Source organism: Spea bombifrons, chromosome 2 (assembly GCF_027358695.1).
Source record: "Spea bombifrons isolate aSpeBom1 chromosome 2, aSpeBom1.2.pri, whole genome shotgun sequence".
Classification (NCBI taxonomy): Eukaryota; Metazoa; Chordata; class Amphibia; order Anura; family Pelobatidae; genus Spea; species Spea bombifrons.
In genome coordinates, this window is record NC_071088.1 from 30316244 (window position 1) to 30338210 (window position 21967).

The following is a 21967-nucleotide window of genomic DNA, read 5'->3' on the forward strand; positions in this document are numbered from 1 at the left end:
ATTTGGCTTGTCCGCAAGTATATACAGTATTTTGCTTGTTGTAATACCAGTCATACATTTTTCCTTTAATTTTTGATTGGTAGGTGGATCCAAGCTACAGCACCAAATGGAGAGTGTTCACTGATGTCCCTTTTTTTCCAGTGGTATTTTGCTGTCAGATGTTGCAGTCATTGTCAGGAGTACAGATAATGTATGCCTTTCAACCCCATTCCATTCCCAAAATGTAACCCCTTGTCCTCTGTACCTACTAGGGTGAGTGGGGTTAAATGTAGTAAAAATCCCTTTGGAATACCTTATCCCATGTTCATCTCTCCACCTCTGCCCTGTATACCAGTTGCCTCAAGTATATTGAAGATGCATTCAAATATATGTATCCCATTAAAGTCTATGTGGGACCCATTCAAGTCTAGGGATGATGCAATACACTTTCTATACACGGGGTATGGTATTTGGGTTCCTACATAAGTAAACTTTTTGCATTTGCAACATGACCACAGTCCCAGAGTCATATTCTGGTTTAGGCAGATTAGGATAACAGGTCCAGGGGATAGCAATCCCTCTGCCCAAGACCATGTCCATCAAGTTTACTGATTTGCTGCTCCTCAAAGGGCCAGTATGGGACATTATATCCTGGTGCTTAGCAGTAATGACAGTAATGCACTGGGAGCAGTTGTGGGCACTGCCCTAGGTCATTGCCCAAGGTAAAAACCAGAGGCAGATCCTGACAAATGCAGGATAGAAACAGCCACTCGCTAGGGTTTATTGTCTACCACTGTCTAGATTAGAGTAGCAAATAAATGCTCCAATAGGTTTTGATTTGTATGAAGTCATATCCAGGTGACTAACAAGGAGTTATTCTGCTTGGAATGGAAAACTAATTTTCGATTTCCTAGTAAATATCACATGGGTACTGCAAAAACTCTAATTCCGGAGCACATATTATTCTGACTAGTAGTGTTTATGCTTTTAGACAAGATAAAGCGTATGTTAATTCTGTTCAAATGCATCAGGAAAAAAAATAATACCGCAGCTTTAAACACAGATAACACGCGTCAACTCCATTAGTGACAGATCTTATCTGTTCAACTGAAGAAAAACAATGCGCAGAGCACTAGTTTTATTCCCTCACTCTTACATCCCCAGGATATGAATAGCCGATCACAAGTTTCATCAAGGACGCCCAGGCTACTTCTGGCTGTTTTGAATCATAATATGTGAGTAAACTGAGATGTCGTCATTCAGTTGTTATTTTCAGTTTTCTTCTTGCCTATTTGCTAAATTCAACATGATTTTTTACGTCCCATTCTTTGAATTATGTTTTGCAAACAAGAGTTTGTTAACAAAGTACATGGGGGAGCTACGTCCAGGTGGGTTGTCCACCATTAGCGTAAGCATGGATATTTTAAATGAATGTGTTTATCATTGCGAGCTTGCAAGAATATCTATCGTAAACTATTACAAAGGTTTGGATCTATCTCTGAATTTAGATTATATTTGTTATCACCGCCATTACTCAGTGACTTATGCTCTGGCATAGATGATGATACTAATAACAATCAAACAATCATGTCAGGGCCTTAAGCAGTTACTTAATCTGTGTATATGGACCAATGATAAATATTTTTTATATACTGTATTAGGTATAACAATTTGCACCAACTCCAAATACCAATTCAACACGCAGAGAGAAACTTGTCAATCTGTGGATGTATTATATATCATAATTATACTGTTTCTACCATTCCAAGAAATGTTTTGTAAATCACCTAATTTCATGTTTTCATGTTTATGTTAAAAGCAGGACAGGTGACCAGCACTTTTCTCACGGTCTTTCAATGAAACAGGATCTGTTACAAACCTCAGTATTTTAACTCATATTATATATATATATATATATATATATATATATATATATATATATATATATATATATATATAGTGTGTGTGTGTGTGTGTGTGTGTGTGTGTGTGTGTGTAGAGGTAACTCAGCATCTGTGATATGATAAAGCTGTAAAATATCACTGATACAAAAGAATCAGGAAAAACAAACAAAAAAATGTGATGCCTGCTTCTTTAAAGCTTCTGCCATGTTTACAACAACTTAAAGTGTTAAAAACAATATTTCTAGTACTGCTAAATGTCCAGACTTTCAATGGAAAACAATTCTTTTGTTAAGCGGAATGTTGCCCCTGTCATATTTTTTCATGGAATGCTCAATTGTCATGTGACAGGAAAGTAGACACTGATAGGTTGTCATAGAAACAGAACTTTGGTCAACATGCTAGGGATCACAGTTAATGTGATGTCCAAGTACCTTTATGGGTAACGCTAAACAGCAAATGAGAAAACTTAAAAAGGGGGGGGGATAAAATATTATGGAAAAAGAAGCAAATTAAAGATACCGTAGAATTTTGTTTTCCTTAAAATGTAATTAATTTATTTAATATTGCTCAAAGTATGACTTGTAAAAGAAAATATTTCTCTTCTAATTCTAAGAGGAAAGAATAAAAGGAAATTGTGAAATATTTTCGCTTTATCTCATTTCCTGTTGCTGATACACATAACTGGTCATTTCAACATAATCCGAAATGTTCTTTGTTAATATAACTATATGTTTTAAAAGAAAATTGTGGGTCTGTGATTTCGTTGAGAAAAAAGGTACGGTATATCATTATTTCCTAATTTAGAACTAAATTTGCTTGTGTCTGCTTGTAAAATGTATTTTCATGGATCTCTGTATTCCAAAGTCAGCAAATAATTCTGTGTTGTGTGCTGTAGTTAGATAACGGGGAAAAAGATGCAGTTCTTGCCGTTATTATTTTCCACTATTTTCCACTTTTAAGCCGTAAGTGATGGTGTTTTCTATGGCATATAAGAGTTTCTGTGAAAATGTAACATACAGTACTTGGTTTATATGTTATGGCTTTTGAGGTTTGCCTTTTAAAAAGCGAATGTTGCTGTCACATCCTTTAGCATATGTAAATTAATCTATACTTGCGCATTGTGTCAATCCATGTAATAGTTTCTGTAAATATTTAAAAGCTCTGCATATTTTGAGTACTGTACATACCTTACATTTTTATTGCTTATCATATATATATCAGTTATTTGGGCTCATTCAGTGCATAGAACAATAAAATGTAGAATTCAAGAATAGTGACAGATCTTTTCAATAATATATTTTAATAACCCCAACATTTCAGGCGTCAGCATTTGGGGGGGGGGCTAGAGCCTTGTATAGGCAGGGTGAGAGTCACCTACCCACATAACCCAAAGAGCCCCCTCAAGACACCACTGTTTGGGAAGCATGACTAGCAATCAGAGTCGACTAGGCAAAACCCAGGATGGGGTGTGAACAAATCTGAGGCCCAAGTCGGCAGTGAGACCATCTCCTATGATATATAAAGAGCCACCTCACGACACTCAGTTTCTAAATACTTATGACCAGGGTTTTTTTAATTTTCCCATTGGAATACAATGTTGTCCTTACTAATGCCTGCCCTGTTGGTGTACTCTGAGGACTGGGTTGGCAAGTACTGTTATATAGCTCCACATTGTACAGCTGGATCGCATAAAATAAGGAGAGAATGTTTCACAGGCCACGTTAAATTGTGCTTAGAGACAGATACAAAACCAGTATGCCTTACACAGCGACTAGATCTTTGTTGCCGGGAGCAAGGCCACCATCATGGGGTAAACCCAGTAAAGCTGTATGGAACAAAGCCTTTGGAATATCTGTGGGCCACAAACAGCGTTACACTGATTTGCTTCCCAACATCCATACACTGAATACCAACACAATTTTTCTCAAGTAGGGTCTGGAAAATCAAGGACAGCTATGCTTCTTCAACATTGGGGAAATGTTAACATTTAATGTTGAAAAATGGAGATATAAACTACCATTCAAAAGTTTGGAGTCTCTTTGATAATGGTTTATTTTTATCATTTAACAAAATTTGTTGTTAGCATTTGTGTTTGGGTGGTTGTCAGTCTATGGTGTTGGAGTGTCAGGGGTGAACATAGGGCTAAGGGCACCTGGAAGAATAACAGGAAAAAGAATATTTATGTGTACAGTGTTATTTTGAGCGTGTGTTAGAGCAAGTTTGCGTGTATCTATGCATGTTATAAGACTGAGTGATATGTGGAGCAAATGGTGGTCATGGGGGCCCAGGCATTAAGCTTGCACTGTGCCCAAAGGTTTCTGATGGTGGCCCTGGTTAAAACACATTTGTATTGTAATAGCAATATGGATTGGGAAAAAGTCTACAACCTACTTTGTTCAGATTCCATGAGAAATATTGAAGAGAAGTAACTCAGTAAAACATTATTTTTCTGTGAAATTGGTATGATTTCCTCTTTGAAACGTTCTTAATGGAGTAGAAAATATTTTCAGCAACGATATGCAAAATATTAAAATTTACATTATCAATTTTAATGTTTATAATAATTCTATTTCTATAAACATGCCACAAATAACATAATGTCCTAATAGCAGAACAAGCAGTAAACTTCCATGAGTCTGTGCAGGGACAAAAGTCCAACTTTAACCTACAAGTTGCGTGTGAGCTGTTACTTTGACTTTAAATCTAGCAGGAGGTTGCCAGGTACTCGCAAACTCACCCCCCCCCATGCACAAACCTTTAACCCCTTAACGACAATCCACGTACATGTACGGGGTTGCCGTGCAAGGGGTTAACGACAATGCCCGTACATGTACGGGCTGCCGTTAAATAGCTGCATCGCCGCGATCGCGGCGTTTTCGCCGCGATCGGCGGCTTTGCAGCATCCACGGAAGCCTCCCAAGTGAGGCTGACCGTGGATCCGGGGAGGGCAGCCCTCGGCAGCCCTCCCCGGAAGAAAAATGGCCGCCGCACCGATCATGAAAGATCGCGGCGGCGCCCGGCTAAAACAGCTTAGGAAGCGATCGGAATCGCTTCCTAAGCATAAATGGTGTTACTGACATGCCTCGATATCGAGGCATATCAGCAACACTAGCCCCCGACCCCCGATCGCCTTGTGATTGCTCCGAAGAGCAACCACAAGCGCCATCCTGTAAATGACGTTGCCGTCATTCACAGGATGGCATTAACAATAGATCTGAGTTCAGAGGGTCTATCCAGACCCTCTTGTGAACTCTCGAGCTCCTCCTGCAGGTTGAATGCAGGTACTGCATCCAACCATGCAAGGTCAATGGAGCCCAGCTCACTAATGAGTGATTAGTAAAAAAAAATAAAAAATTTTTTTAAAAAATGTTAAAAAAAATTTTTTTAAAAATGTTTAAAAAAATAAAAATAATATGGTAACATATAAAAATCCCCACTGTCACCAAAAAAAAAAAAAAAATTAATAAGCAAGTCCTAAAATTCTTTATCTTTACAAAAATTCCAGCATGGAAAGAGTTAAAATATTGGCATTACAAATGCCCATAGGGTGTCTCGTATTAAAAAATGCATGAGTGGATGGGGTAAATTGAATTGGCCGGGTTCAAAGGTGTCCCAAATATGGGACATGGGGGCAGTAGGATCAGATGTCTGAATGGCCAAAAAATACACACCTCACAAAGGCGGCCTTTTACCTCCCAAATAACCCAACAAACCCATGCATGTGGGGTATCACTGCGCTCAGGAGATGTTACTGAACACATATTGGGGTGTTGTTTGACAGGGACATATACCAGGAGCGATAAATTTATACCTGAAGTACAACGTGTGTGAAAAAAATACAAAAAAATTTACTACCATAAAGTTTCACAAAGGCTGGTGGTAAAATTAGTGCATGGAAAGGGTTAAATTACCAGCATGTGAAATACCTTGGGGTGTCTAGTTTTTAAAAATATATGACTTGATGGGGTAAATTGCATTGGCCGGCTTCAAAGATACCCGAAATGGCACATGGGGGGAAGAATTACCAGATTTGGAAAAAAAGGTTTTGAAATAGCAAAACGCTACCTGTACTTATTGCCCCATAACGTGCAGAAAAAAGCAAAAAAACATAAAAACATTGGGTATTTCTAAACTCAGGACAAATAGTAGAATCTATTTAGCAGGTTTTTTCATTCGTTTTTGCAGATGAGTAAAAGTTTTTTGTTTAAAAAGTGAGAAAAAGTAATTTTTTAACAAAAAATCCCCATATTTTATCATTTTTTTTATAGTAAATTAGATGATATGACAAAATTAATGGTATCTAAAGAAAGCCCTGTTTGTCCTGAAAAAAACAATATATAATATGTGTGGGAGCATGAAATGAGAAAGAAGAAAATCACAGCTAAACAGTAACACCGAAAAATGTTAAAATAGCCATTGTCCCACAATATACTACGAGTAATAACCCCTATTGTCCTTAAGGGGTTAAAATAAACCATTTACGAAAATTCGAATTAAATGTTAGTCCTCAGGAGATTAACCTCTCCTTTCCCCACTCCATGGGGCAGGGAATAACTTAATAAATCTGGGGGTATATTGCCTAAATACAGCCCCAGAGGATAAAGGAATGCTGTCTAAATGTAACCTATGGGAGCACAGATCACAGGCAGTACCGCCCCCTCATTCTCCACTCTGTTGCCATTTGGGAAAAATAAAATACTGTCCATAGGGGGCATCCTTGCCCTCCACACCCACTGGGTAGAGACACCCTGTGTCACCAGTCATCTCCTGTGGGATATAAGGAGTAAAGTAACATGACAATTAAATAAACCCCTACTCGCTCCCCCAACCTTTAACTATGCCTCCATCCTGCCTGTATCTATATACAGTTATGCACTAGCCAAAGGTGTAGCAACAACATGGACCACAGAACATATGCAGTTGTACTGTCACATACCTGCTAACATTCCCAACATATGAAGTTTCGTTAATTGCACGCTCTAGTTTGTTAATTGACAAAACTTTTGCATTTTTAACACCTCATATGTGTTAAATTTTATGTGTGCAGTCCAGATGGACTTGCGGATAACATTACATTACATACAGGTAGTGTTTATGCTCAGTTGTTCTGATACTTTCAAACATATTTGTTTTGATTTCACCTGCATTTCATGTGTATTACACGGGGGATTAAGGGATTTCCACACTCGCGCAGGCGTATTGCCGTAAGTAGAGATAATATTTGTATTTTTTTTAGTAAAATATTTCTTTTCTAGAATTTGAGATTATTTACTATCATTTTATGACATGTTTCTAAATACCAAGGAGCGGCATTGTGTAGTATAAGACTTTTAATGTGTTTTCATGTTTTGTAGGTTTTTCGCACCCAATATATAGTTGTGCTAATGTGAAATGAGAGACATCTCAGCTGTTTCTTACCTTATGTGCCTGCTGCTTATCCAAGTATTCTGCGCCACTACAAAGAGTTCACAAGGTAAGCCACATTAAATCAATTCCAGACTGGGATTACAAATCCTCTGGGTATCTCTACCATTGCACCAGGTATTTCTTTCATCTCCTGACTACTTGGATCACAATGTTCCATCAAACCAGTTACAAGTAGTCTGTATGGTTTTTGGCTTTTCAAGGCTAGACATTTAGCCTTTTAAACACAACTGTGTGTAATCCAGTACACACAAAAAAACAACATTATCTAAGAAGTTTTGTATTCAGTAAAGTTGAGGTTTATTAGTGGATTGACTACTTTAACACACCAACTTTCCTATGATACAGAGTTGCTACCTTTAAAGGTCAGTGTCATGTAATAAAGAAGCACTGGTTTCTGGATGTACCTATTTTACATTGCAGGTAATTAAGGGGTGATGGCTATGTGAGTCCACATTTCCTAGAACTGGGGACTGGGCAGCCGTTAGACAAACAAGCACAACTTCAACACTTTGCTGAGCCCTCAAACACGATGAAATGCACGCAGAGGAAGTTACAAAATCTAGCATGGGTGGAGGATTTGAGATTACGTGCATGTATGATTGAGTTACCGTATCAGTTGTGCAAATGTTGAAGATTGTGGAGATGACCCACAGTCCAGTCAGCACAGATTGTGAGCAAATGTGCTTATAATAGACATAATAGGTACATTTGCTATTTTTCTGATGTAGTTGCTGTGGGTCCAGATGTATTCATTCTCAGCCAATTAAAAGATTTTCTTCTCTTGCCTGTCTCCTTTTGCTTTTCTTTGCTTCATTTGTAGTATTCTTTTTTTTGCCCTTACCTTCTTTCTCATTTTTCCTCATTACCTTTCATTCTCTCTCTTTTATCACTCCTTTCTATTCAGTTTTTCCTTTTCTCTTCTCTCACTCGCTGTTCTCTTCACCTGTCTGCATTTTCTCATCTCCCTATTCTCTTCCCTTTCCTTTCTCTACTATCTCTTCTCATCATTTTCATTATCCTACCTCCCTTTTCTCTTTCTTTTTCCAGCACATTTTTCTTTCCTTTTTCTTTTGTTTGTCTTTTCTCCATTTTCTCCTCTCTCCACTCTTTCTTCTCTCAATGTTCCCCCTTCTCTTGTGTGTGTTCTCTCTCCCTTTCTGTCTGCCTCCCTTCTTGTTTTAACCTTGTCTTTCCCCTCTCTCTATTAGACAACCATTTTAGCAGTCATTGGTAAAACCATGACAAATCCCCAGATGCAATCTCAAAAAGTATGTCCACAAAAAGGCTTGTTAAAGGTGCAGATCTATTTAGATTATGCATTATGTAAGGCTACCTCAGTCTTTCTTGTTAGAGAAGCCTATTTGGTTGATCATTCATAATGCAGTGTTGAGTTATTTTGAGGGGACAGCAAATTTACACTGTTATACAGGCTGTGCACTCACTACTTTACATTGTAGCAGATATAATAAAAGATATAATAAAATATTTACAAAAATGTGAGGGGTGTACTCACTTTTGTGAGATACTGTATTATTTCTTTAGCTATATTGTTTTAATTATTTTCTTCACGCTTCCTCTTTAACTTGGAACCTGCCCCAGATTTTCATGGATGTCATCCATCAAAGTTCTTTTGTCTTTTTACCTCTTTTGCTTCTCTCATGACCACTATTTCTTTCTTTTGGTTGTCTCTCTCCCTTTTTTCTTCTCACGTCTCTATTTTATTTACATTCCTCACATTACCGCCAGGACACTTTATCTGGCAACACTTCTTACTTTTTTACACTGCTGTATCAGTTTTACACTGCTGTATATGAGTGTCTTTTATGACCTCTTGGATCTCAGTTGACACAGGGGAACCGACAATGCCCATGGTGACCAGGCCACGTTAATCATTGTAATGCTTTAGTTACTACATATGGTAAGTGTACATAAGTTAATTGCCTGCACGAAAGACTGCCAATTGTAATATACAATTAATTTGTTGAGTTGGAACTGAAACTCTCCTACAAACTCACAAATCTCTAAATTATAACATATGTCAGTAAATAGGATTCCAAGTAATACTTGTTTTTTCTTTGTGACCTTATAGACGCAGAATTTGCACCATTGCCTACTGATTTGAAAGTAACCATTGGAGTGGGTTTTTTAAATGTTTCTTGGGACTGCAACAACATAACAACCGCCATGGAGCAGTATGAATATAAAGCAGTGATATTTGGCCGCTTTACAGTACTTCATGTAAGAACATCCATCCCTCTTGTAATGTCATACAGCATTGTATGCCTATAACATATATCCACATTTCACTTTGGAAAATGTTGTTATACACTAAAACACAATCACTCTGCAATAACACATGCACCCACACACTCTAACGCCATACACTCAAACTAACAGTATACACTAACACACACTCTAACACCATACACTGACACATGCCCAAATTCCACACTAACACCATAGATTAACACATACCCACACACTTTCTAACACCATATGCTAACACCCTGGGTCCGTGGCGAGGCAGAGAGAATCCTCGCTGCAGTAACTCACCTGAGTACCTGCCGATAGCGGGTACTAGCTCCCACGCCTCCGCAACCTCCGTCCTCCAGGAACCGCACGCCCCCTGCTGCCTTTTCTAGCTTCCTGCAATACGTAGCCTGGGAAAGCACGTCAACGGCACCACGCAGGGAGGTGGGGCAACATCTAGTGGAGGATTTAAAAACTGGCACTGAGCAATTTATTTCGCGCTCCCTGATTCTGATTCCTGTTTTTTGACCCTTGGCTTTGTACTTCGTTGATCCTGTCCTCTCCTATCCCAACCTTTGGCTTGTATTTTGACTTCGCTGCTCTCTCCCGCCCTGACCTTCGGACTGTTTCTGGTTTCGCCTTGTCTTCTAAACCTTCCCGCAGCTCCTGGAAGATAGCCTGCATGCTCGGTTCAGCTTGACACACCCTCATACACGTACAGACACTTATGCTGTTACTTTGTGAGGTGCCTGTCTTCACAGCAGCTTGCAAACAGCACCACAATAGTACTTCAATGTTTAATGATCCTGCTGAGAGCCTTTCTTATAGAGCCATCTGGATTTGTGAACATGACACATGGGGTTTATTCGCTAAAGCGGTTGACAGGAAGAGCTTGGCTGGAAACCTATGCTTAAATCAGCAAGATTTCTTTAAACATTGAATTATGTATTAAGGGCTGACTCCCAGGGGCGTAACTAGAAACCTCAGGGCCCCGGTGCGAGAATCTGTTAAGGGCCCCCCCACACCCCCAACCCATCTATCCCTTACTCACGATCTACCCTCCCTACCCCCCTACTCACGATCTACCCACTCCCTCCCTACCCCTCCTTCTCACGATCTACCCACTCCCTCCCTACCCCCTTCTCACGATCTACCCACTCCCTCCCTACCCCCCTTCTCACGATCTACCCACTCCCTCCCTACCCCCCCCTTCTCACGATCTACCCACTCCCTCCCTACCCCCCCTTCTCACGATCTACCCACTCCCTCCCTATCCCCCCTTCTCACGTTCTACCCACTCCCTCCCTACCCCCCCTTCTCACGATCTACCCACTCCCTCCCTACCCCCCCTTCTCACAATCTACCCACTCCCTCCCTACCCCCCCTTCTCACAATCTACCCACTCCCTCCCTACCCCCCCTTCTCACGATCTACTCACTCCCACGATCTACTCACTCCCTCTTACGATCTACCCACTCCCTCCCTTTGACGTCATATGCCGGCGCTCAGCGTGAAGCGCCGGCACCCGAGACAAACACTTCACGCTCCCAACACTGCACTCTGGGCAGCGCTGAGGCAGGCGGCGGCAGCGGCAGCGGTGGCGGCAGCAGCGGCGGGGAGCGGAAGCATCCTGGATTTCTGTCAGTCAGGGGGGCCCAAGACCCCTTGGGCCCCCCTGACTGGCAGAATTCCAGGGCCCAGTCGCAGTCGCGACTCCAGCGACCCCGGTAGTTCCGCCACTGCCGACTCCGCTGGAGAAACTTGTCAGTACTGGCCCTTCATAATAAATCATACAAAGTTAAAACCATAACTCTGCCATCACTCTTTTAGTGAAATGCCTTTAAATTTAAAAATTTTCACCTAGCCCTAAAGGTAAAACTTATTTAAAAGTTGCTTATTAACATTACAAGCTAGTCTGTTATAAAAATACCCCAGCAAATGTAGTTCTTGAATCCATCCTTAAATAATATCAGTGAAATTCAGTGTGGTATATAACATTAGGTTTACTTTTGTTAATTTATACTTTATTAATGACAAAAATGGACTTTTAATTATATATTTCACATTTATATTAATATATATATATTTTTGAATGACTTGGATTTTAAATCTAGTCCGCCTATTCTTGAAAACCTAATGCTTAGGAGCATTGCATTTTTTGGTTCATTGCACATACAAGACTTTTTTCAACTTCTAAATGAATTAAATTACGAGGTTGCAACAGATTTTAACATAATGCATTGTAGGGGTTATAATCAATATTTACGTGTTGTATTTTGTCAGCTACAAAAATGCTTTGTGGAAATTATACCTGAAGCTATTTTACATAAAGGTGTGGAAGTAGAAATAAGAACAATGAAAAATGGCAGGGATGTGAAGAATAACTGGACAACAAAAACAATCTTTCCTGAAGGTAAACTATATAGTTTAATGATACTGAAAAATAGATGTATACATGTTACTAGAAATGTGTTTTCTTAGAAGTTTCTTTAACTTCATCTTTTTTAAAGAAAGTTTGCATACCTTCTCGATTTCAGGTTAAGCCACTGAAGGCTTACTCTCTTCACACTAACACCTTACTTTCTTTTTGTTCAGTCCCCCACAATTGATTCATGTGATTTGCCAATTGCCATAGTTACCTGTTTTATCAGTTGTTTGGGTTACATTTGGCCTAATATACAGGCCCACATGGGTAAGGTCTAAGGTCAGAATCTTTCAACTACAGGTCAGAATGGCCACAAACAGGGTAAAAATAAGATGCTTTTCCAGGGGCGTAACTAGAAACCTCAGGGCCCCGGTGCGAGAATCTGTTAAGGGCCCCCCCCACCCATCCCTTTCTCACGATCTACCCTCTCCCTCCCTACCCCCCCTTCTCACGATCTACCCTCTCCCTCCCTACCCCCCCCTTCTCACGATCTACCCTCTCCCTCCATACCCCCCCATTCTCACGATCTACCCACTCCCTCCCTACCCCCCCTTCTCACGATCTACCCACTCCCTCCCTACCCCCTCTCACGATCTACCCACTCCCTCCCTACCCCCCCTTCTCACGATCTACCCACTCCCTCCCTACCCCCCCTTTGTAGGTCACTTACCGTCAACTCCTGTGTTGGGAGCGTGAGGCGTTTGTCTCGGGTGCCGGCGCTTCACTGCTGAGCGCCGGCATATGACGATATATTTCGGCGCTCAACGTGAAGCGCCAGCACCCGAGACAAACGCTTCACGCTCCCAACACTGCACTCTGGGCAGCGCTGAGGCAGACGGCGACGGCGGCAGCAGCGGCAGCGGCGGGGAGCTGAGGCATCCTGGATTTCTGTCAGCCAGGGGGGCCCAAGAGTTGCCGAGCGGTCGTTTTCAGCAACCGCTCGGCACCCCTTGGGCCCCACTGACTGGCAGAACTCCAGGGCCCGGTCGCAGTCGCAACCCCTGCGACCCCGGTAGTTCCGCCACTGTACTTTTCCTCAAGCAGGTATATGCAAACATTTTAGTTTGAAGAAGAGATAAAAGTATGACAGATTATTATAAAATTATATTACTATAATCAGTATATTGAATTCTTTCTATTTGCACCCAGGGCCAGATCTATACCCTATAGAGTCACAAATGACTCACGGGATTTTTTCTGTAGCCACAATACACAGATGACTTCCATAGCAGGTAAACGTGGTACACCAGGAACTATAATAATAACCAAAACAATTCTATTTAGGAGAGATAGATAGGATCACCTTTCTTTCTCAGTGTGTGTAAATTTGTTGTATATTGTATGCTACTATACGTGATGTTAACATGCCAATGAACAATTCCATGATAACTTTAAATTATGCTTTTTCTAGGAGGACCCTACACATCTGATGAAAACATTTCATGTGTTGTATTTAATATTTCTTTTATGAATTGCTCATGGGATGTGGGTAGACAAGCAGCAGAAAACACCACCTACTTACTTTACCTTATGTAAGTAAATGTTCATTATTATAATTGATTTTACAATTTTTATACAGAGCAGTTACTTATTTCTTGTATCATTTTACATTTATAGCCAAGAGGGGGAAAAACTAACATGCCCAGCCTATGAGAAGGATCTACTTGGAAGACATAATAAATGTTTATTCAGCTTTCTAGATATTAATTTCGACAAATCAGTGCACATGATAGTGTTGGAAGAAAGCAAAAATAGACCAGTCCGGTTCTTGGATGAATTTATTACCCCTGCTGATTATGGTAATGTTACTTTATGATTATATTTAAAAGGATGGCACATAGATTATAGGTATTTATTGCTTACTGCTCACATATAAGGCCAAAAGGCAGTCTAGACTCTAATCTAGAGCAACGATGAGAAACAAGAATAAGGTGGCCGTATAATCACTGCATCCACTAGTACCCTTACCCCAAAATGTTTACCATGTTGCTTAAATCCTCATCCCACTTCCTACTACCCAGAAAACATTTTCCAAATTTGTTTTATTTTATCTTTTAAGGATTTGGACCTGGGTTTTTGCCTAACTTATTGTCCTGCTCCATGGGACTTTTTTGTGTATCATAAGGAAGATCAACTCAAAAGGGCCCCTTAAAATAAATATGTGACTTATTATTTGTATGTTTAAATTTCATTTCACAAATAACAACTCTAAGCATGGCAATAATGGAAATATTGGGGTTTTTTTTACTGAGATTTATGATCATTTCATTTTCAGAAATTTTGACTCCTCCAAGAAACTTCACCTTGAACAATAGTTTGAATAGATTAGTATTTACATGGCTGCAACCAGAAACACTTGACCCATATGCAGAAGATTGCTTTAATTATGAACTTAACATTTGGAGTAAAAACAATGAGGTAACTTGATAATTATTAAAATATAGATGTGATTGTATTATCAATTAGTCAAAGCCTATCCAAGGTCTAGTGTGCCACATCTTCCACAGTGGCTCTGTAAATGAAATAGTCAGTTATCAGTGTAAAGTTATTGTATCAGTGTGAACACACTTTTATTTTATTTATTTTTCTCCTAGGCAACCCACAAAGTCAAAACAACTATGTATACAATCCCTATAATAAATGTGAGGGAACAGTTAATTGCAAAAGTAAGAGCAAAATGGGTGACTCCTTGTTTTGAAAATACTTTTTGGGGTGAATGGAGCGAGCCAATCTTCTATAGTAAGTACTACAGTAAGTAAGTATAGTAAGTACTTGGACTGCACTGCATAAAAACACCAGGTTTGAATCCCTTGTTATGACAGCTCATGGCAGATGGCATCATACAAATGACCCTTTGCAACAGTGCAAACAGTGCCAAAAACAAAACACACCCCTTAAAAATACTTGCCAGACAAGACCCTAAATGCACACTGTCCAGCGTTATCCCAATACATTTCCCCAAAAGCACTGCATTGCATCCTCATAAACTTGGCAGAAAATGAGTTTGCAGCAGCAAAATCACAACTTGCCAATTCAAAGAGTCCAAATCCCAAGAACATCGCTCTCAATTCGCATATACGGTATTCTGCTGTAGGAGATGAAATTTGTGAGGGTGGGAAAAAAGCAAGCAGTAATAAAATAAACCCTAGTAGTTATACCTCTGACACTGCATCCTCTGCTCATTGTGTATTGGTGGTAAGGGGGGATAAAAATATATTTTATCTCTATCCAGTTCTTCTCCCTCATCCTAATTCTGTGTCCGTTGGCATGGGTGGCAAAGAATGTGTAAATTATGTCTAAAGCCCATGTCACTCTATACATCCAAGTGTCCTAACAGCCATCTTTTACAGCTGAGTCTGGCCTAATCAGACAAATATGGGTGGCCAAGAGTGATAAACATAGTACACTATAATTGGATACACAAGAGTCAAATTATATCTAGAATGTATGGGTGCTAAAAAAATATTTAACTTTCCCTTGCATTCATTATTTAAAAATGAGGCTCTAATGAGCAATTGTTTGGCATTCCTACTCAGTATTACCTTTAAAACATGTATATGCCATAAAGGTTTGCAAGTAGCATTATTCTCAGACAATTATATCTTACATTTTTTTCCCTGCATTGCCTATATTCTGTCATGTAATACATATTAAGTCTGTTAGAAATATCAAGTCATACCAGAACATACTGCAGATATTTAATTCTTACAATGTTTTCCAGCAGGATCCCCAGATTCACCAATATTTACCCGCGATCACCTCTTGATAGTGCTCACAGTATGCACCATTGCTGTCCTATCAGTTTCTACAGTGTTGTGTTGCAGGTAAATAAATGATTTGCTTAACAAGCAAAAAAAAAAAAAAAAAAAACTACCCCTGCATGTTCTCAGCATTTCAAAGTTTAGGGCAAAATGTCTGATAATGCACTACCAAAGCACTCGCACAAGGACGTATAGTAATTTTCCAGACCTTTTACTGTGCCTGCTTTTGGTTCCTCATTTTCACAGTAGATAGGGTCTCCACAAGGCTGCCCTGGAATCATATCTTGTCAGCAGAGGTTTGTGTGTTTCATCTTGATGGCTTGCATAGAGTGCAATCAGAAGACTCAATCGCCTCCAGTTACTAAAAGCAGCTCTGTATAGCCTCCACACTCATTGCCTGTCATGATGAAAGACGTTTCTGGCAGGTTAAGGGCCAGAGTAGGGAGTTTTAGGGGGTGGATGTAGCCCATAGGTTGCTTGATCATACCTAAATGCTGTGTTCAGTGAAAGAGCTGAGCGACCAAGAGACCTGGGGAAGCAGTGTTTTACCCGGAGAGTATTGGTATGTGCGTGATTGACCCCCCCCTTTGTTAGAGTCTAGGGGAGCAATAGCAATCTTTGTGCTCATTGGTTCTTGGAATCCAGATCTAGTGTTGGGCAAAGAAAGAGTGGGTTGTTTCTGCAAAATCCTGAGAGGACAAACCCATTTGATCCAGTCCCAGATCATTGTTTAAAACAGAATTCTCGATTGTCCAAAAATTTCATGATGAGTCTATGGATACCCTAATTATATTTATCAGTGAGAATATGCCTGTCGCAGTTAAGCAAAATTCCAGGACCGAGCAAGTTGGTGTCAAATATAGTTTTGGCTGCTAGAAGCACTAACCTGTTTAAAGTTATCCTTTGGGCACTACTAGAAAAAACATTATGGAATTCTTACTATAATAACTTCAGTTTATTTTTAATTCAAGGTTCAAAATATTGAGAAAAATCTTTCCTCCAGTACCACAACCAGTAAATGTAATAAAGGATTTTGGTCAATATGAACAAAGAGATAAACAGGTATGTTTGGGGTGACAAAAGAATAGGGGTTGAGATAAAACTAGAAAGGGTGAAGGAAAGGTAAAACTGAGGTAGGGAAGGAATGAGGAGGAACACTTAAATGGGGTGCAACCTCTTAAAAATGTCCACGGATACCCAGCTTCATTTAGTTCTCAACTTTATCCTGCAGAAAAAGGGTTACCCATTCCAAAAAATACCGTTAAATATTTCCAGATGACTGGAAAATGCATTGCATCCTACATTGACTATCTGTTGCAGTATTTTTTATTCGAGAAGTGAATATACAAAAGTATAAACAGCAAAGGATCATTACACATGTTTCTTCTATACAATAGTAACTATAATGTTGTAACAAGAGTACTCTGGACATAAAAAGCTTTTGAAGTGACAAGTATTATATAGTATTTGTGACTAAATACACGTTCTTTTACTGCAAAGAACTTTGGCCCAGTGGCCCTATGATCACTCAAATCTTCATGCCAAGATTTTAGTCACATAAAGTCATCCCCACAGTACCCTGAATGGCCATCAATAATTATTATTGATAATTATGAAAATAAATTTAAATTAAGGTTAAGAAAAAAAATGCCTTTTGATTTTATGTCACGTATCATATCGGCATATACAATAACAGATGTACTGTACGCCATTAGCTTGGTTAATTATTTTGTTTCACATTATTGCATTGTTTGACTTTTAGGAACACAAATTTTCCGCTGTTGATATGGTCTCGGTGAAAGATGAAGAATGTGTTTGTTCAACTATAACTGAAGTTCAAGATAGTTTCTATGTAAATTGTTAAATATTTATGAACAAGGATCAAACAGGGAGTCTATGTAACATGAGTACGATTACTAAAGTGTTATTGTAATAATCAAAATGTCTGATTTATTTATAATGGTGGTATCCTATTAAAAAAAGACAGTACAATATTTCTGTCATTGTTATAGTTTTATGCTATTGATTACCATAACACAAATCAGCATGAGATTTAACTTGATACAGAATTGGCAACATCTCCTACTCAAAGATTTTTTTGTTCACCTTGATATTGGGCAAACATCTCCATCAGTACATCAAACTGATCACAATCATATGCACAGTCTATACTCGAAATGCCAGGTACACTTGCCTTTTGTGATCCTTGTCATCACTGTAGAAAATGTAAACAGAAAAACGCAATTCTCAGGCACCCACTATAGTATGGAAAATGGATGATCAAGACAGGCCACAGCCAAACACACTGGACAGCCTAACGATGAATGCACATTAAAGTACCTAGTAAGTAGTATGCATCCTTTATATGCAAGGATACCTCCTTAGGGCCTAAGTGCTCCAGTAGTTCAGGGAAGCACAGCAGAGAGAAGGGAAACAGGGGACTAGGGGTGGGCAGGAACAGATGCTGGATGGGATCACGTATCACGCTCCCAAGTTGCAGCAGGATGACCAGAATAGGGCAACCTCTTTAAGAGTCTTGCTAGTACGAGCATGCACAATACATGCGGTGCGGTCCCTACAGGCCATGTGGCAGACCAGATTTTTCGAGCAGCAGATTCACAGAGGCAATAAGCTTAGAAAAGAAGTGGTCACGCTTTTGAGTTTTACTTTCTTCCAGATGCATAGCAGACCTCAAAGCGGAGATAAGGGTATCTATCTCATCTACCGTAAAGAGAAAATAAACCTTCATCAGAGCTTCCATGGGCTTGCTCTCAACAGAAGAGAGCTCAAAGTTATCAGCAGCAGACATGCAACAGCACCACACAGTACAGAACGCAACCTCAGCCTACTCACCTACTCATCGCTTTCAACATGCTCACTAGACTCGTGCATTTGTTTTAAACGAAAATTGTCTGTTTTGTGCGTTCGAAACAAAGACTATCTCTGGCAAAACAAAATCGAATTGCAAAAGTGTGGAGGGACTATATGTAGCAGGGTACATATTAATGACAAGGTGGTGGAAGTAGATAAAAAAAAAATGGATGGTTAAGGCTGTGGTTGATGGGTCCAACAATCTGTGGGATTTTTTTTTCTTGCTTTTATTTCACTCTGGCCAATCAGCATTTACAAGGGGAAAGCATTAGTTATGCAAGTGTGCTGAGCGTGAGGCAGTGACAGATTTAGGCTAGCAGAGGCTGACATTAATGCTCATTGCACACCTTACAGCAAGTTAAATAGTTTATTTTAGTGGAGAAAATGTACTGTTGGGTGAATTGGAGAAGCTGTAGTGACTACTATAATGTATTTCAGGCAGCAGACATTTTCTTCCCCTGTTCCTGAGGAAGTTTAGTTAATGAGGCAGTCGCCTATTTATGCTAGTACCAGTGAAACACATAGGTTTGTGGATAAGGTTTTTTGCATTGCCTATCATCTCATCTTTTAGTCTCCATTGATAAATATCGGTGATAACAGGCATTCTACTGGGCTTGCGTAAAAAGTATGACTGTCCTTGTTTTAAAATTAAAACCTGTTACTAGTACTACTGAGTACTAGCTCAAGATCGTTGTCCATTTATGCTACCAGCCAAGCCTCTCATTTGCGGAAAACTTTTATTAATTGCATTATATTAAATATCGGTGACAAAAGCGGGCATTTGATTTTGTGAAATGCGTAAGTAGGCAGTATACCGTTTAATTTTGAATTTTTCCCATTTTAAATGGCCAAGTGTATATATATATAAAAATTGGAAATGTCCGTGAGAAGGAACGATTGCAGTGTTCATAGGTTAGGCAGAGCTGTGGGCAGGGGTGTATGAAATAGCAGTGAGGGGAACACACAGCACAATTACAACCAAGGACTCAGAGGTCAGGATCCAGGGCATAGATAGAATGCACGCTATTAATGGTGAAGCACGGCATAAAAGCACCACTACCAGTGCAACCACAACTGCCTTTTGGGTTAACGTGACCACTACTGTAAGCACTGGCCATACACTCTACAGCAAAGAGGGGCAGCAAGCAGTGGCATTAAGCAGTGGCACTGTCAGATAGTAGAAGGTCTATTTTTGCCCCAGAAGACACTGAGGAAGGACCTTACACCACCGTCAGCCCAGGTGAAAAGAATACGGCCATCTATGATTAAGACAATGTTCTGGATTTATTTTATGAGCTAGACACACAACACACTGCAGCTTTGCTTCCCAGGAAAACTAAAGGCAATAACAGCAAACCCTCAACAGCTGCCAGAGCAATGGGCATGGTGAGGCCACAGCCTTCTCGCTGAGGGTGACAGAATCAGCACCAACATCCACTGCACCAGCCTACCCTAGAACACTTTGGGGTTTTCCATTCAAGGGGCATGTCAAAGCAGCAGCCGAATAAAGGCAACAGGCACTTGGTCAACTTAAACTTTGTTGGATGTGCTTTCTTCATGATGGGGGGGGCTATAGGCAGCTGCTATAGGCTCTTGCTCCCCATTACCACCTTTCCTATTGCACCACCTTTAGCAGGGTTGTAGTGCCCTCCCTTTATCAGTCTTGTGTGGATCTTGCAAAGGTGATTAGTAGGCTAATCAAGCATGCAAACCATAGACACCCCAGGAGAACATGCCAGCCACCCTCTGAACCAAGGGCAAGTTGGCCCTTAAGATAAAAAGGGCATGCTAAGCGGTGGAGAGAGAGTTCGAAACCAAAATGCCCAGCAATAGTGCCAGCCACATGTCCCATTGCCAATTCTTTGCACCCACGCAGAGCAGCTGCATTAGACCTACCAGAGCATGCCCCATTTTGGCAGCTGCCCTTGATTCCAAGCAGGTACTAGTACCACCAAAGCTAACCACAGTAAGAGTAGCACCTCTGAGATGGTGACAGTCCCTGTGACTGAACGTGAAAAGGGTGAAACCAAGTGTCAAAAGGCAAGAACAAAAAATATTTTCCTTTTCTTTGATCGGGTTTATAGCAGCAACCCTAAAAACACTCTCCACGGAATGTTGAAAGGAATATAAAGATTGACTTCTGTCTAGGGGCGCTTCAAAACACACGATCGCGAATCACTCATAAAAAATAAAACAAAAGAAAAAACAGTGTGATCCAATAAAAAAAGTTCTGGAATTTTCGCACAATGCTTCAACAGTTGCACTCACAATTTATATAAATCTTTAGCGCGTGTATCAACCACCATTTGGTATGTTTACTGGTTCCTTAACCTCGCGTGCATGGAAGAAAAGAAAGATCCAATAGGGTAATATCTTTAAAACCACTATTTACGCGGTGAAGTAATACACTCACGTTTAGATGGAAGATATCAAGCACATCTGGTAGGTTTTCCTGAATTGGTGGTGTCTGGATGGAGTTCCTGGTTGATACACGCGCTAAAGATTTATATACCGTATTTGCTCGATTATAAGACGACCCTGATTATAAGACGACCCCCCAAAATCTGAATATTAACTTAGGAAAAAAAGAAAAAGCCTGAATATAAGACGACCCTAAAGGAAAAAAGTTTTACCAGTAAATGTTAATTCATGTAAACTATTTTTTTTAATAAAAGCTATGATTGAGAAAAATATTTTTTTTTTGTTTTTATTTCTTGTATTTTCCAACCTGTCCCCCAGTTACGCACATCTGCCCCCAGGCTTGCCACACCAATATGGCACTGTGGCCCATGATATGCCTTTTGACCCCCTATGTGCCACTCTGCCTCCAGAAATGCCTTATACCCCTATATCCCATTCTGGCATTTAGGGGGTTAAAATGCATATTATGGGGCAGAGTGGCATATAGGGAGGTATAAGGCATTCCAGGAGGCAGAGTGGCATTAAGGGAGTTAAAAGGCATTATATAGAGCACTCTGCCTCCAGGAATTCCTTATACCCCTATATGCCACTCTGGCATTTAGGGGGTTAAAAGGCATATTATGGGGCAGAGTGGCATATAGGGAGGTATAAGGCATTTCAGGAGGCAGAGTGCACTATTAAATGCCCCCTTAACGCCACTCTGCCTCCTGAAATGCCTTATACCTCCCTATATGCCACTCTGCCCCATAATATGCCTTTTAACCCCCTAAGTGCCAGAGTGGCATATAGGGGTGTAAGGCATTCCAGAAATGACACACACACACTTACCGGTGCTTCCAATTTCCTGCTGTATTGCCGGGGCAGCGGGTTGACGTCTCATTCCGCGGCAGCCGGAAGGAGGTGGAGTTGGCAGCGGGGGTTTGTATGCG

The 21967-nt window shown here is 40.2% G+C and overlaps 1 protein-coding gene across 2 annotated transcripts; it reads left to right on the plus strand.

The window, feature by feature from the left end:
- The first annotated feature begins 2559 nt into the window (after positions 1 to 2559).
- Positions 2560 to 17732, plus strand: LOC128474924 (interleukin-5 receptor subunit alpha-like). 2 transcript variants are annotated; one of them, XM_053457349.1, is made up of 11 exons: positions 2560 to 2658; positions 7238 to 7356; positions 9400 to 9548; positions 11844 to 11973; positions 13397 to 13517; positions 13603 to 13784; positions 14261 to 14403; positions 14580 to 14724; positions 15707 to 15809; positions 16718 to 16808; positions 17509 to 17732. In XM_053457349.1, exons 2-11 carry the CDS (start codon positions 7275 to 7277, stop codon positions 17608 to 17610), a joined length of 1248 nt encoding a protein of 415 aa, XP_053313324.1. In that variant the 5' UTR covers positions 2560 to 2658; positions 7238 to 7274; the 3' UTR covers positions 17611 to 17732. The 2 variants fall into 2 exon arrangements, with proteins under 2 accessions (XP_053313324.1, XP_053313325.1); XM_053457350.1 differs by having other exon boundaries at positions 15710 to 15809.
- The last annotated feature ends 4235 nt before the right edge of the window (positions 17733 to 21967 follow it).